The 17,169-nt window shown below is 43.3% G+C and overlaps 2 protein-coding genes across 4 annotated transcripts in view; both read left to right on the top strand.

Annotated features, from left to right (window-relative positions):
- slc9a5 (solute carrier family 9 member A5) overlaps positions 1–4,526 on the top strand; it is a 34,560-nt gene extending 30,034 nt beyond the window's left edge. The window contains exon 16 of the mRNA XM_067583933.1: positions 15–4,526. Within this exon, the coding sequence (XP_067440034.1) occupies positions 15–583 (569 nt within the window). The 3' untranslated portion in view covers positions 584–4,526. The remainder of the gene's footprint in view (positions 1–14) is intronic.
- A 2,689-nt stretch (positions 4,527–7,215) lies between these two features.
- Positions 7,216–17,169, top strand: part of plekhg4 (pleckstrin homology domain containing, family G (with RhoGef domain) member 4) — an 87,307-nt gene continuing 77,353 nt past the window's right edge. For 2 of the 3 annotated variants that reach the window (XM_067575797.1, XM_067574243.1), the window contains exons 1-2: positions 7,216–7,380; positions 14,839–14,927. In XM_067575797.1, the coding sequence (XP_067431898.1) occupies positions 14,925–14,927 (3 nt within the window). In that variant the 5' untranslated portion in view covers positions 7,216–7,380; positions 14,839–14,924. The remainder of the gene's footprint in view (positions 7,381–14,838; positions 14,928–17,169) is intronic. The other variant, XM_067576556.1, reaches the window with a different exon arrangement.

Genomic DNA, 17,169 nt, shown 5'->3' with positions numbered 1-17,169 from the left:
CTGTCCTCCTGCAGTCCCAGCAGCTCTGGACGGGTGTCCGAGTCCGTCGGCCGCCCCGCCTTCGCCCACCAGCGGACACAGCCATTTGCCGTGGAAGGGCAGCGTGGGCTCGCCGCCTCCCTGTGTGTCTGTGGAGGCCACGAAGATCATCCCTGTGGACCTCCAGCAGGCCTGGAACCAGAGCATCTCCTCCCTGGAGAGCATCTCCTCGCCGCCGGCCCCTGCCGAGCCCGTCCACCCGCGGGTGAGCGCCCTCTCCAGACTGGGCGCAGCCCGTCCCGCCTCCTACACCCCGCCGAGCAGCGTGACGGGCAGCACCTCCTCCATCGGAGCGCCACTGGGTCAGGGCTCCTTCTGCTTCCCAGAGAAGAAGAAGGAGGAAGAGGAGGAGGAGGAGGAAAGTGGAGTCTTGCAGGAGATGCAGCCACTCATGTCATCCTTGAGGCCCCCCGGCTCTCTTCCGCCGCCGCCGCTGCCACCCGGCTCGGGCAGGCGGAGGAACCCGTGCGTGTACCTGAGGAGCCTGGTGACGGCGCCGCCTCCTGGCAGCGAGCCGCACAGCCGAGGCCCCACCCAGCTTTAACCACAGATCAGTAAAACATCCGTCACCTGCGGGGCGGAGCAGGAACTGTTCTCCACCAATCAGCAGCTTCAGGACACTTTCACTGACACACACACACACACATCAGGCGGCGTGCTGCCTGTCAGGCCGTCCAATAGGAAACCAGCTCGCTATGTCTCAGCTCACCTGAGATTTCCTCTCCTGCAGCTTCATGTCCATCTGATCTGATAACCATCAGTCCTGTCGTTGTCTTTGTCTTATCCACGTGTTAGCAGTTAGCACATCTAGTTTTTGGCCCAACGAAGACTCAGATATCTTCCGACCAGTCCGACCAGTACATAGAGCTCAATCTGTAATCTGAGTCCATCCTGAGGTGACCAGGCTGCAGGGGTCAGAGGTCACCTGTTAGTCCATCCAATCACTGCCGCTCTGAGCTGCACATCACCAGCATGTATGTGTTCTCAAAGGTGTTTTCAGATTAGAGGAACAGACAGCGGACAGGTGTCAGTAGTTGCTGTCAGTAGAGATGTTTCATTTTTTCTTCTTCTGCTGTTGTCCTGTCAATCACATGACACACTAAAAAGAAACACGGTCACATCCATGACTTTGTTATTCTCTGGTTGGCCGGGTCAACAGTTCATTCAAAGAGTCACTTAACAGCAGCCTGAACAGCCGTGTGTCACCTCTGACCACACCCACCAGTGATGTCACGTCTACATCACTGCAGCGAGGTGAGACGTTAAAGCACTGGAGGTCAGGTGAAGTTACTCTTTAAGGCTCCACATTTTAAAGTATGAGTCTGGTGTTATTCTATATTTTACTTCTCATGTTTATCCTCAAACTCCTCACAAATATGTCATTTCATTTACAAAATGTCCTCAAACAGCAGCTCACTGTAGTTTTTACCAAACAAACATTTGTTGGGGATTATTTTGAATCCACAGTTGATGCTCTAGTGCAGCGGTTCCCAAACCTTTTAACCTTTGACCCCTTAAAACGAAGCGACGTCTTCTTGCGACAGGTTTGTCACAAGTTTCCATCCAAGCGTTCACAGCTTCCTGCTGCTGGAAGCGTTTTGATAGCAGCTCGGTGTCAGTAACACAGACACGTTCATGGTGATGAAGGATCATCATCTGACTCACTGACGTGTTTTTAATAGTTTGGACAAAGAAGATATATCACAGTACTTGTTAGAAGATCAATGAATTGCTGGTTTGAGTCTGAACATGAAGAAAAATGCAGAATATCACCAGACATTAAATAAACACTCTGAATTTGTTATTGTGTCCAACAGATCCCAAACTGGTGATCAGGGGGCGCTGTTGGTCCTTGTAACAGAATCATTGAAGCATTCATGAACAGGATCAGCTTCTTTAGGTCTTTACAGGAAAACCAGTGCAGTATTGATCAGTCCTGCAATTAAAACTATGTAATCAATCAAAACCTTAAATCCTGCTGAGGGTGAACACTGCTGGATAAATCCTCTTTATTACATTTTGGGTCATCGTAGTTTTGTTTCATTTCTATCAGTTATATAATTGTTCTCATCATGTTCAGTGTTTTTTATCTCAGCTATTAGGTTGGTGAGTAAGATGTTATCACAGCAGGTAGAAATGAAGCATGAGAAATATTATTTAATGGAGATCAGTCTGAACACTGCACAGCTTCACCTGCAGTCACACTCTAAACTTTTAAAACCTTTATTTCTCTGCTTTTCTTTCCAAACAGGTGCAAATATGCATCCACACATCTGACATGTATATTTATTCTATCAAAGCTGCTCATATAAATTCTAAAAATGTATTTTGTAAAGCTGAAAATATATAAAATCTACAGAGTAGTTTATTTTGAACGACCAAAATGTATAAAAAAAAGAGCATAATGAACATTTATACAGTGTGTATCTGTCTATAACTGCCTTACTCAGTCGTGTCTGTGTTGCTGTGTGTGTGTGAGTGTGTGTGTGTGTGTGAGTGAGTGTGTGTGTAGGAGGAGGCCAATCATCAGACTGTCTACAGGTTTATTATTCCACCAGCAGGTCGGGTGCACGCTGAAAGTAAAGATGTTTCTGTGATTGTTTCTTTAGTTTTCAGTCTGTCGTCTCTCGTTTTGCCAAAGAGTCTGTTCGCCTTAATGTCAGCTTCAGCTTCTTCAATCTGATTCAAAGTCCTGCAGCTGCTGCAGCAGTTTAACTTCAGCTGGAAGCCTGTTTGTCCTCCTCTGTGAGGGGAGGTTTAGTCCCAAATCATGACACTAATGTGCATAACATCGTGCATTTCAGGTAGAGGGTAAAAAAATACTCCTATTCCCATTCTGCACCCTCCCAAACCAATGTGCAAATCTGAGCCAAGCCTTCACTCACTGCTCAAACAACATCAGTCATAAACGTTGTTGACAACATGCAGTGTTAATACTGTAGAGCTAATTCTCCAGAGAAAGATAAGACTTGTGACAGTCTTGTCTTGCTGGTGCTTTTTTTACTCATTAGATGGAGACTCAGTCTTACTCTCAGCTGTTCTTTTTGGATCCCAAAACAGGTCCATGTTGGTTTTAATGAACACGAACAAACTAGAAAAAGTAATATTACCTCGCTAACAAAACACTCTTATTTGATTGAATGAATAACATCAGTCATATGTTGAGAGACAGTCGGTTGATGAAAGAGTTAAAAACACTGTTCCTAGTCAACATAGCACAATATCCCATAAAGCAGTGTTTACCTTGATGATGGACTTTGTGCGATCTGTACAGTATGTTTGCCTTTTCAGGCTCTCCCGTGCCATTAAGTCAGATATATCGGAGGTGTCATGACTTGGATGTTGATGTGAATCATATTTACAATCTGAAAAATGATAATTATGTCACTTCCCATAAGACATGACGTTAAGAACAAACTATCAATAAAGTTCAACACATTAACTGCCACTGACAAAACACAAGAATTATATTCTCCTGTTTAATGGATACATGTAGACTACTGTGTCGTTTTCAGAATTCAGTCTTTAAAAGTGTTTTATCGTTTATGGTTTTCTCTTTTAAACACTGAGGAGAGAAGTTCTACAATCTTACAACTGTAAAACTGTACGAGTGACTGAACAGTTCTTACTGCTCAAACAAACCTCAAACATACTTCAGGTCAACAGTTTAACCACTTTTCTAAATCAAAGCTCTAGCCAGTATATTAAACTGCAGGTAACCATAGCAACAGCACTGATGCTTCAGTTAACTGACTGGTTAAACTAACCCGAACCATTTGGGTAAAAAAGAGGAGGAGGATTTAAACACAGAGACAATAATGTGTCAGGTGAAAAAAGAAGCTGAATCTTACAAGCTATAAGATGATGCTGTTTCACTGCAGGTCACTCTGGACTCAATTCTTTCTGTTAGTTCAGCTGCTGTTGGATTAAAACCCTGATTAAACTTTACTGTCGACTTCTTTACAGCTGAATGTTCAGCTGGTGCAGCAGGCTGCGGGGCTGCTCACGCTCTGTGTTGTCTTTCTCATTGCCTCATTGTACCGCAGTGACTGTAATAACAGACAAAAACAGAAACATGTTGCTGCATGTAGAAATGCCTTTATGTCATATAGATACTTGAACTGGAGCTGACACCAGACCAGTTGTGAGGTGGGGTAACAGTTTAGTTCCAGCTCAGAAACCTTAGAAACCTGTCCTGTTGATCCTCACTGCAGTGTTTCATCCAGCTGTCAGTGTGGCTGTTTTACTGTTCTTTCATGCTGCACTTACTCTGTTATTCTTTAATTGGACACAGACACAAGAATGTGCTGCAGAGATAACATCTCTTTTTGTTTCAGAGGTTTTTGTTTCATCTGTGATTCAGGTTGTTGTGTGGAAAAATCGAATGAAACGTATCCGCCTTTGTGCCAAATGTTTGTTAGCTTTGGCTTCTGCCCAGAGAACTAAGAGTCAAGTCAATAAATGTAAGGTGTGTTTTCTGAATGAAACCAGCTGCCTCTGTGTTTCTTTACTGATACCTGCTTCAGTCCAAAGGAGTTCAGGACGACATGTGGTTTTTGCAGAAGTACTGTTTTATTTAACTTAAATACTTCCATTTTCCAATTTTGCTTTTCCTGCACTACATGTTAGAGGGAAATATTGTATTTTTTACTCCATCTGATGACTGTAGTTACTAATCAGTTAAATAACTTTGCAGATTCACATACCAGAAACAAAACCTGTATATTAAATTGGTATAAGTGAAACTGCCTCAGTATGTAAAGTAGACAACATTAAAATGCTGCTTACAGATTAAAGATGTGCTCTGATTATGTTGCAGCGCTCAATAATGTTCACACTTTTACTTTTGATGCTTATTTCACTTCTAATACATCTGCACTAAATGCAGGACTTGTAACTGATAATTATAAAAGTGTGTTATTGTTACTTATGCTTAAGCAAAGGATTTATGTGGATTCTCTCTTGTGGACAATACAGATATTACAGCAAGTTAGCCAAACCTACCCTAGAGAATGGCTGGTCAGAAAAGGTTTCTTATACGTACAGTAACACTGTCCTCCTGCAAAAGGCTAAAAGTAATAAGTAATAATGAGTAATATTGACAAACTTAATACCATGATAATCCTGAGAACACATTCTGACAGGGATGTGGAACAGTACCAGTGTTCTGTCTTACTGAACAGGATTAGCGGGTTAGCCACCTAACCTTGGGTGTAACCCTGGCTTTGTGGCCTCACAAAGATGGCGTTCAAACCAAGCTCTGTTACCATGGTAGCTAACGTGGCAGTCAGACCATGCCTTCAAGGAAGAGGTTTTGTTCAAACTAGGGTCCAGTTTGTGTACAACACTCATCACTGCTGCATGAGGGGAAAACAGGAAGACATTTATTTGCAATTTCAAAAATATGATGATGAAGACAAAACAAGCAAAATACTTGAAGGTTCTCAATGAACTCAAAGGGCTAAATTTCACCAGCACAGAGCCAGTTTACACTAGGTGGATGTGGTTTCCAACCCATTTACATTGGCTGTGATCCTGAACAGACAGAAAGTACCAGGTCATGTGTACCAACAACACAGCAAACAATAGAGACTGTCAAACACATATCTGTCACAAATGAGTACAATACTTCAACCTGAATATGAGTTGGCCCCGCTGTCAGCCACTGTTTGAACATCTGGTGAAGCAATTTAGTAGATTTACTCAAGTACAATTTCCACTTTAAAAGACTTTACTTTTCCTCTACGACATTTATCTGACAACTAGAGTCGGTGGTTACATTGCAGATTCAGATTTTACATTTAACATGAAATAAATACAGAAAACGTTGCTGATGCTGGGAAAGTAATCGTGGCTGTTCAGTTGTTGGCATTATACCCAGAGCAGAAAAACCTCAGTTCAGCTCAATAAAGCACAAAGGGTATAAGCAACACCCATACATAAATATGGGACACATTCATAAAATTTAATTTAGCAAAGTCTGACTGTAAAATGAGGACTGAATGGCAGGATTGCACAACAGTCAACATAAGCAAATAAAAAATGGAAAAAATTCTTTATAGACTATAGTGATGATCACTGCTGGCATAAAGTTGTAGAGACCATTCGTTTGTTGAATAAATGCTTAATAGTAAAATCCAAATATCAGCACAACTGGTATTATAATATTTTATCACAAATGTATCTGTATCGGCATATGTGCCAGCCGATAACAAGGAAAGTCAGTACGGAAATGTGAAAGATGTTCAGGACAGTGGTGGAGATTTTGAGGTACTTTTTCTTCACTTTAGTATTTCCATGTGATGATGCTTTATACTTCCACTCCACTACTACAGCTTTTATAATAGAAACATATCCCATAGAACAAATGTTCATTACTGAGAAATTCCAGAAAGACTTGGAAAACTACTTGACAGAGAAACTCACTGTCAATATATACATTGGTGTTGATATTCTGTTCTAGTACTCTCTTAAGATTTTCAAAATTCAGTTCATTGTAAATCTTTACATCACAGATGAGATTCCTCCTCATGGAAAAACCCACTTTAAGAGTGTTTCTAAAATATTTTGACATGTATATCACCTCTGTTAAAAACTAAGAAAACAGAGAAGCATATATATAACATATATTTACCTGAATATGGGATTATAAATCAGTGACATTTTCTTTATAGAAAAGAGTCATTCTTGGCTGCTTTAAAACACATGTCTGGATTTTCTTGTTCTCTTCTTCGTTTTTGTTTGTTTTTGTTTTCTTTTATCTCTACTGACAATCTTATCTGCTTGTCTTTTCTACTGTATAGATTAATTTTGATGTACAGTATTTTCTTTTTTTATTCAGGATATGAGAATTAATTGTTAGGATTTATATTATATCTGTTTCCAGATTTTTGTTGTCATGTTGTTGTAATATTTTATAACTTTTTTTTATTATTATTAGTTGTAAAAAAAATGAATCAACCAAACCAAGATGGCGGCCGGAAGTTAGTTCCATATCCTTGTTCGTCGCTGCAAGACAATTATGGACGTTTGGTTTTGTCATTTGTATGGGAATATAAAATGATTACGATATATATAGATATATATATATTTTTATTTTGATAAAAGGATAAAAAATGTAAAATGTTTGTAATGCGTTGTGCAAGGAGCAGCTGACACGTCACTTCCGGGTTAAACCAGTTTAACGTTAACGGTTTTTGGTTTTTTTTTTATTGCAGCGGCTGAAATGAGTCGTAACATGTGAAAGAGGCGAAAACATCTTTAATGTTCATCTAATTGAGGATATTGTGCTCCAGCTGGACGGAGGAGTGTTAGAGGAATGAACATGCCTGAAAAACAGCGGTAAGTGTGGACAAACCGGTCCGTGTTTTAATAACTTTGTTTCGGCTATAAAACGAAGCTGAACTCTCAAAAAGTAACGTTAAAACGCTGGAGAGTAATAAACGTTAGATAGTAAATTTTAAATAATGTCAAGGATCTGTGCTGTATGAGGGACATTAATGCTTAATGTTTAGGTTTAACGAGTGAAAACCGAACCAGGTAACATAATTTAATTTAGCTGTTGGGAAAAGTTGCCGTTTGAATGTTGAAGCTAACCGTTAGCTGTAACCTTAGCCAGACAATTTGAGGTAAAACTAACGTTATCTGTCGATATTTTCCTGCTGATAACATGCTGGAAATGTTACTGCTGTTTCCTCAAAGTACCCAGCTCGTTTTTTGACGGCTTAGTTAATTATAGTCATATGGAAACGGCTGTTGATAGTTTAGCCGCTGGTTTAAAGTTAACCGAAGCTGCTGTTTTTGGCGGTTTAGCGTCAGCTGATGGCTTCATTTGCTGTGTGTAAGTTACTTAGAAATTAGCAGAGTTAATGTTTCAGCCAGCTTTAACTTGGCCTTTAACTAAAGAAAGAGTTCCCAGTGTTTCCAGTGTGTTGTTACCAGCAGTCAGGTGTCCATATGAACATATGAAACTTTCTCTACCAGAAACTAAACAACAACTCTGCAGTTATACTTAATGACACCTTACATGAATTTTATGCCCGGGTTCAGGCCGGTGGTGAGTACAGTGTGGCAGGTTGTCATGACAACAGTAACCTCTTGCTTCTTAACCTTTTGATTCTAAGTGCAAAACTTTCACCAAAAGTTTGCGAATGCTTTTCTTTTATATTGTTGGCAATGAGCCGGGTATAAGCAGGATAGTCAACTCGTAGATGTGTGTTAAATGATTTTAAGGCTGATTGATTATCACTTACTTTAGAAGGAATCAGATAGTTTTTCTTCTTAAACAGTGACTGAAGACAGTTAATCGATTACTAAAACAGTTAGTGATTAATACATACATACATAGTGTGCACATCATCGGGAGAAAAGCAGCATACAAAGGAAAAGGAGAGGCTGTCCTTAAATGTCAAGATACGACATTTCAACCAAACTTACAGTTAAAGTGTGGTTGGAAGTTTAGATCAGAGGCTGTAGTAAAGTCCTGATCTGTGTCATTTAATTTAAATGGCAGAACGCTGTTTGGTCAGTGATAGCAGCCAGTTTTTGTTTTAATGTGCAGTAATTTGATGAAATGTAGTTAATAAGCACAGCTTTGCTTTGTGTCAGAATGTCTGTGATTCACTTATCATCAGTTTGTCTTCAGGATTCTTTTGTGGTTCAGCATTAGTTATTTGTGTTGCATATTTAGCAGCATTCCTATGGTTATTCTGCTGCCGGTGGTGTTTTTTGTCTTACCCCAGGCCTCCACACCACCCTGTGACTGACAGAAAGTATTATGTCCTGGAGGTGGGACTTGTAGCTCCTCCAGTAAAACTGTCTCTGATTTTGTTTATGTCATTCCACAGTTTAACCTGCAGGTATGTGTGTTGTGTAACACTGTCAGTTCTGTAGCAGCATGTCCTGCACAGGTACGCATACGGTAGGAAGGCAGTTTGTAATGAATGAGGGTCACACTGAGGCTGCACATGTGTCTGTTTTACTGCTCAGTGTTCAACTCTGGAAAGTTATTATGGCTGTTAATGGTGGTGATAAATGTACAATATCAATCAATGGAATCACCTGTGTGGTTAATTTATTGTTTGGGAAATCATCAGATGTCTGTGCTTTCAATCAAATAGACTTTACCTGAGGGGTCCGCACCTGTACACCCATTTAAACACTTTGACAGGCTGAGCAGTAGGTTTGTCGCAGTAGTCCATGTTACATGGTGTTACGCGGTGTTCCGCCGTGCTACTCAGTGATACACAGTGTTACATGGTGTTACTCGTTTTTACACGGTGTTAGGTGGTGCTACTTGGTGTTACGCAGTGTTACATGGTGTTACTCGTTTTTACACGGTGTTAGGTGGTGCTACTTGGTGTTACGCAGTGTTACATGGTGTTACTCGTTGGTACTCTGTGTTACTTGGTGTTACGCGGTGCTACTTGGTGTTATGTGGTGTTACTTGGTGTTATGTGGTGTTACATGGTGCTACTTGGTGTTATGTGGTGTTACATGCTGTTACTCGGTGTTACGTGCTGTTACTCGGTGTTACGTGCTGTTACGCGCTGTTACGTGCTGTTACTCGGTGTTACATGCTGTTACTTGGTGTTACTTGGTGTTACGTGCTGTTACTCGGTGTTACGCGCTGTTACTTGGTGTTATGTGGTGTTACGTGCTGTTACTAGGTGTTACGCGGTGTTACTCGGTGTAACGCGGTGTTACATGCTGTTACTTGGTGTTACGTGCTGTTACTCGGTGTTACGCGCTGTTACTTGGTGTTATGTGGTGTTACGTGCTGTTACTAGGTGTTACGTGCTGTTACTCGGTGTTACGCGGTGCTACTTGGTGTTATACGGTGTTACGCGGTCCCACTAGTTCCACCTAGTTAATTTTTGTCACCACATTCATCGAATAGAAAAACTCTTCATTTGTAAAATACTGAGCATGTTACAGGCCTTGACTGAAGTCATTTTTAGGTCAAGGCCACTTTGGCCTTTGATAAATACAGATTTATTGGGGCATCACTGCCAAAATTAATGGTGCAATAATATTTAAATAACAATAAATAACAATAAGTGATAATTATATTGTATGAAGACAAAAACATATACAATCAACAACTAGGAGTCAGTGTACTGAGAAACAATGCTGAGTTTATTAAAACTACACCGAATGTTTGACTTTTTCACAAAATGCTGTCTGATTGATTTTTTAAAAATGTGAGCAATTCATTATATGAATTGTTATTGTTATATTTTAATGATAAATAGTCTATAAATGGGATAAGGATCAGTCTGAGATCACAGGATCAGTCACAAAAATGAAAATGAAACGTTGCATCGCACTGAAAGTAGCAACAGATCTCACAGCTCTGTGTATGTTCATAGTTAGCTGACGCTGTGCAGCAATATCCTGATAAACTTTAAAACACAACATGTATTAATGTTACACGAATGTTTGTAGGAGAAATCTTGAGCTACTGTTGATGTTGGGGAGAAAAAATCTATTCCGAGATGCATCCTGATGCCGATGATTCTGCATCGATTCACAAATGTCAAAAAGTGATTTTCTAACTGTTAGTTAAGAAGGTGATGCTGATGGAACTGAACTGTGAGGGCTGTCTACAGCAGCACACGCTGGACTCCATCCTCACAAAAGGCAGCGTTACTGGCAGCTTTTGATTTAATGACTAAATAATTACCTTTGAGAAAACAACATGAAGTATATTGTGAACTTTCTATGCCGTCACTCAGAGACTAACGTTAGTGGAAAGCTGAAATCAGAGAGCGGATGGTAGTTTTGCCTGATAAATGATTTTATAATTATTAGAATAATTGGTGATTAATTTCCTGCTAAGTGAGAAATCATTGAGTCCTGCTGCTGCTCAGCATTACAGTGTTGACTGACAGTAGACAGAACCCACATTTAAAAACCATCTGATATTTATTCTGAACATTTCTCCGCCCCGTGGATTCTCGTTGTGAATGCTTTGCAGCTTCAGGCTCTGAGGTGGAGGTTTGGATGTAATGGAGACTCCACCTGTCCTGCAGACGTTGGAGCATGACACATCTGTTTCACAGCAACTGTTCTCAGATCTGTGGCTCCTCTAAGCCCTCAGCTGCTGTTGTTGCTCAGAGTTTATCCTGTGAAGCACAGCCTCGCCCTCTGTTAGGCTTCTCTAACAGTCCGATAAGCCCTGAGCCTCAGTGAAAGCACATACCAACACCTCAGCAGTCTGCTGGCTTTACTGTGAGGCCGCATTTCTGCTGCGTCAGACCTGAAGCATGAACCTCCCTCCACAAGACAAATGCTTTTTAAACATCTTGAGTTTTGCTCCTCCCAGAGGACGGCAGGCTGAAGCATGGAGATCAGTCTGTTTATTACTGCAGTAAAGTGTTTAGACTAGGTGGTCTGATTGACTTGTGGTGTTTCTCTGATTGTATGAAAACTTCTCATTCAAAGCTGAATCTGAATGTTTTTAATGCTAAAAGTGTAAAAATGAAACATTTACTGTGGATGGACCAGTTAGCAGTGACTGACGTATGCGTTCCATGATGCCGTGTTCAGGCTGTGATGGAGGTTCCTGTGAGTAGTGAACATTATGTCTACAGGATCCGGCTGCGTCACTGTTTCAGCGTCTGTTCTTCAGCAGACATGTCTAATATAGTTCAGGGTTGTTTTTCCTACATTTTTCTTGTTTTACAGCAGATTGAATACACGTCTGCGACTGGTTTAGATACTAACAGATTCTTTGACAAACCTTTGTGTCCCTAATGTTCTCTGTGATCATTTTAAACGTCAGTACAGTCGATCTGCTGTCAGTAACCTGGATTCTCGTTCATTTAGTCAGATGATGTTGTGATCATGAATCTATTTGCAGCAGCAGCAGGTAATAACTCCTTGTTAACTCTTAGTACTGTATTTATGAGCCCTGATCAAATGTGACACTTCTGACAACAGAAACAGAAAATTATGGAAATGAGAAAAAGCTTATTGTGAGCCGAAAAGCAGCAGCAGCTGAAATATTAACAGTTAAAAACACAAGATGTGTTTTCTAAAAGGGGAAAACCAGAGAGGAAGAGCAGACAGCCTCCCCAACACACACACACTCACACACACACACACATACACACACACACATATCTCTCCCTCTCACCCCCCTCCCATGGGGGGGGGGTCTCTACCAGAGTTGTGGGAGTTTGAGGGTTCTGTGCAGTATCTTAGCTGTTCCTAGGACTGCGCTCTTCTGGACAGAGACCTCAGATGTTGTACCCGGAATCTGCTGGAGCCACTCTCCCAGTTTGTGGGTCACAGCCCCCAGTGCTCCCATTACCACTGGCACCACTGTTGTCTTTACTCTCCACATCCTTTCTAGCTCCTCTTTCAGCCCTTGATATTTATCAATGTTCTCGTGTTCCTTCCTCTTGATGTTGCTGTCGCTTAGGATTGCTACGTCTATCACCGCTGCCTTCTTCTGTTGTTTGTCGATCAACACGATGTCCGGTTGGTTCACCATCACCAGCTTGTCAGTCTGGATCTGGAAGTCCTACAGGATCTTGGCTTGGTCATTCTCAACCACCTTAGGAGGCATCTTCCATTGTGACCTTGGGACTTCCAGCCCATACTCAGTGCAGATGTTCCTGTACACTATGCCAGCCACTTGGTTATGGCGTTCCATGTACGCTGTTGCTGCCTGCATCTTACATCCTGCTATTATGTGCTGAACTGTCTCAGGAGCATCTTTGCACAGCCTGCACCTGGGGTCCTGTCTGGTGTGGTAGATCCTCACCTCTATTGATCTTGTACTGTGTGCCTGTTCTTGTGCTGCCATGATCAGTGCTTCTGTGCTGTCCTTCAGTCCAGCCTTTTCCAGCCACTGGTAGGATTTCTTGATATCAGCCACTTCTATCTGTCGGTGGTACATGCCGTGTGGGGGCTCGTCCCTCCATGATGGTTCCTCCTCCTCCTCTGCATCATTGGGTTTCTGCTGCCTGAGGTCTTCACTTAGCAGTTCATCTTTGGGGGCCATCTTCCTGATGTATTCCTGGATGTTGGTTGTTTTGTCCTGGACAGTGGCTCTGACGCTCACCACTCCTCGGCCTCCCTTGTTCCGCTTAGTGTACAGTCTCAGGGTGCTGGACTTGGGATGAAACCCTCCATGCATTGTGAGGAGCTTTCTTGTCTTGATATCAGTGGCCTCTATCTCCTCCTTTGGCCAGTTTATTATACCAGCGGGGTATCTGATGACTGACAGGGCGTATGTGTTGATGGCCTGTATCTTCCCATTCAGCCGACTTTTCAGGACCTGCCTTACTCTGTGTAGGTATTTGGCTGTGGCTGACTTCCTTGCGGCCTCCTCAAGGTTCCCATTTGCCTGCGGGATCCCAAGGTATTTGTAGCTGTCCTGAACATCTGCAATGCTGCCTTCTGGTAGCTCAACCCCCTCGGTCCTGATCACCTTCCCTCTCTTTGATACCATCCGACCACACTTATCTAGTCCGAATGACCTCCCCATGTCGTTGCTGTAGATCCTGGTGAGGTGGATCAGTGAGTCGATGTCCCGCTCATTCCTGGCATACAGCTTGATGTCATCCATGTAGAGGAGGTGACTGATGCTTGTTCCGCATTGGAACCGGTAATCATAGCCACTCTTTGAGATGATCTGGCTGAGGGGGTTCAGGCCTATGCAGAGCAGCAGCGGGGATAGTGCATCACCTCGGTATATGCTGCACACAGTTTCTCATTTTTCAAAAAGACAAGATTTGTGAAATGTAAAATAAATAAACAATTATTTACACCTGTACATGATGTTTGAAATGATCATGCTTCCGCACATCAGACATGCTCAGATCTCTCTCTCTCTCCTGGAATGAGAATAATTGATCCGTGGGCCTGTTAATACCGGGTTTGAGTTACAGCCGTACCAAAGTGCTACAGTCTCTGAAGCTGTTGGCGCATTCACACTGTTCTCAGTGGTCTTGCAGACTTTTCAGGTGTCATCTGGCTTCCATGTCAGAAATGCATCTTTCAGACCTTGAGTATGTTTTATTTATAAGACATTTCATTTTAAGGTGATGGTATAGTTTTTACTTCCTCTCTTGCAACACTTGGACACGACTCGGCCTGCACACGTCTGTTTATAAAAGAGAAGGCGGCACTATTTTCAGTCTCTTGCTCCAGTAGACTGTGTGCCAAACCATTCACTGGTGTTCTTAGTTCACTGAAATACAATATGAAACATAACTGGCAGATAAGATAAATGGTCTTTAACTGCATTAATTAATGAATTAATTAATGTGAGATCATCTTACAGTCTCCGGCTTGAGGGGAGGAAGACTGCTCCGCTGTGTCTCCAGCAGTAGAGAGCAGCATCTTTTTCTTTGTTGGTTTAAGCTCGAGTGCTTCACCTGGTTCACTGTCTCTCCTGTGTGGAGGACTCAGCCACACAGAGCAGAGCAGAGCAGCGCCACAATAAATAACATCAAAAGACAGCAGAGACTCACACTGAGCTGAAATGAAACAACTGCACATAAATTAGATAAATAACATAAATAAAGTCAGTCATTCATAGTTGCCGTCTCGCTTCTTCTCTGCTCTTTCTCAGTGTGGGCGGCGCTGTAGCTTGATTTAAAACATTCAGTTTACGCCACAGTCCCATTTAGAACATGTAATTATTCCGTTGTTGTGACATTTTCTAATTAATATGACGCAGTGTTTGTGTGTAACTTTTCATTTCTTGTGACTCTGTAGAACAGAGAGCAGCAGTTTGCTGTCATTACGTCTCCCTAAAGGCTCAGCGTTTGTTTCCTCCTGCAGGACGGTGATTCTGACGCGGTGTTTGAGCTGCAGGCCTGGACTTGATTCAGCGTCTCAGAGCAGAGGAGCAAAGACCCTCAGCTAACATGGTAAGAAGTGAGATGTTTATGTGCTGAGGGTCAGCCGGGTCACTTTGGTTCTGTCTCTTTATTTCTACTCAGCGGCTAAATGGATGTAATTGTTTGTGTAGCCGGCAGCCTCACCTGGCCTGGTGGGTGTAAATCAGAAGGCTAATTGTTAGTTTTGTCAGACAGCCATAAACAGCAGACTGAGGAAACAGGGTGTATAATGAGGAGGACACACCCGCTCAGAGCTGCAGCTCCCACACTGATGGACATACAGGCCTGTTTATACTCAGATCCACTCTGACTAGAATGCAGCATGTCCCCACAACATGTCCCCACAACATGTCCCCACAACATGTCCCCTCAACATGTCCCCTCAACATGTCCCCTCAACATGTCCCCTCAACATGTCCCCATAACACGTCCCCTCAACACGTCCCCTCAACATGTCCCCTCAACATGTCCCCACAACACGTCCCCTCAACACGTCCCCTCAACACGTCCCCTCAACACGTCCCCATAACACGTCCCCATAACATGTCCCCTCAACACGTCCCCATAACACGTCCCCTCAACATGTCCCCATAACATGTCCCCTCAACACGTCCCCACAACACGTCCCCTCAACATGTCCCCACAACACGTCCCCTCAACATGTCCCCATAACATGTCCCCACAACACGTCCCCACAACACGTCCCCTCAACATGTCCCCATAACATGTCCCCTCAACATTTCCCCATAACATGTCCCCACAACACGTCCCCACAACACGTCCCCTCAACATGTCCCCTCAACATGTCCCCATAACATGTCCCCACAACACGTCCCCACAACACGTCCCCACAACACGTCCCCTCAACATGTCCCCACAACACGTCCCCTCAACATGTCCCCACAACACGTCCCCTCAACATGTCCCCACAACATGTCCCCACAACATGTCCCCTCAACATGTCCCCTCAACATGTCCCCACAACATGTCCCCTCAACATGTCCCCTCAACATGTCCCCTCAACACGTCCCCACAACATGTCCCCTCAACATGTCCCCATAACACGTCCCCTCAACACGTCCCCTCAACATGTCCCCTCAACATGTCCCCATAACACGTCCCCTCAACACGTCCCCTCAACACGTCCCCTCAACACGTCCCCACAACACGTCCCCACAACACGTCCCCTCAACACGTCCCCTCAACACGTCCCCTCAACACGTCCCCATAACACGTCCCCATAACATGTCCCCTCAACACGTCCCCATAACACGTCCCCTCAACATGTCCCCACAACACGTCCCCTCAACATGTCCCCACAACACGTCCCCTCAACATGTCCCCACAACACGTCCCCTCAACATGTCCCCACAACACGTCCCCTCAACATGTCCCCTCAACATGTCCCCACAACACGTCCCCTCAACATGTCCCCATAACATGTCCCCACAACACGTCCCCACAACACGTCCCCTCAACATGTCCCCATAACATGTCCCCTCAACATTTCCCCATAACATGTCCCCACAACACGTCCCCACAACACGTCCCCTCAACATGTCCCCATAACATGTCCCCACAACACGTCCCCACAACACGTCCCCACAACACGTCCCCTCAACATGTCCCCACAACACGTCCCCTCAACATGTCCCCACAACACGTCCCCTCAACATGTCCCCATAACATGTCCCCACAACACGTCCCCACAACACGTCCCCTCAACATGTCCCCATAACATGTCCCCTCAACATTTCCCCATAACACGTCCCCACAACACGTCCCCTCAACATGTCCCCTCAACATGTCCCCATAACATGTCCCCATAACATGTCCCCTCAACACGTCCCCTCAACACGTCCCCTCAACACGTCCCCTCAACATGTCCCCCTCGTGCTGAGTGATGTAAATGATATTACCATCCGACCACACTTATCTAGTCCGAATGACCTTCCGATGTCGTTGCTGTAGATCCTGGTGAGGTGGATCAGTGAGTCGATGTCCTGCTCATTCCTGGCATACAGCTTTCAGCTCCTTTTTAACGTGTTGACCGTTCATGTTAAACACACCTGATCTCTTTTCTCACTTGCTTAAATATGATGCAGCAGCAGAAGCACAAACCTGAATTCTCAATTATGAACAGCTGACAAAACAACAAAACTGATATACTGCCATTAAAGGCGTCCTAAACAAACAAGTCATGTTTACATTGTGTGTATCCTCGACGTCTAACAAACATTTTCTTCCTCATAAAACACGTTTGAATCCTGCT

Source organism: Thunnus thynnus, chromosome 1, assembly GCF_963924715.1.
Source record: "Thunnus thynnus chromosome 1, fThuThy2.1, whole genome shotgun sequence".
Lineage (NCBI taxonomy): Eukaryota > Metazoa > Chordata > Actinopteri > Scombriformes > Scombridae > Thunnus > Thunnus thynnus.
Note: the sequence above shows the minus strand (reverse complement) of the source record. Positions and strands in the feature narration are given on the sequence as shown.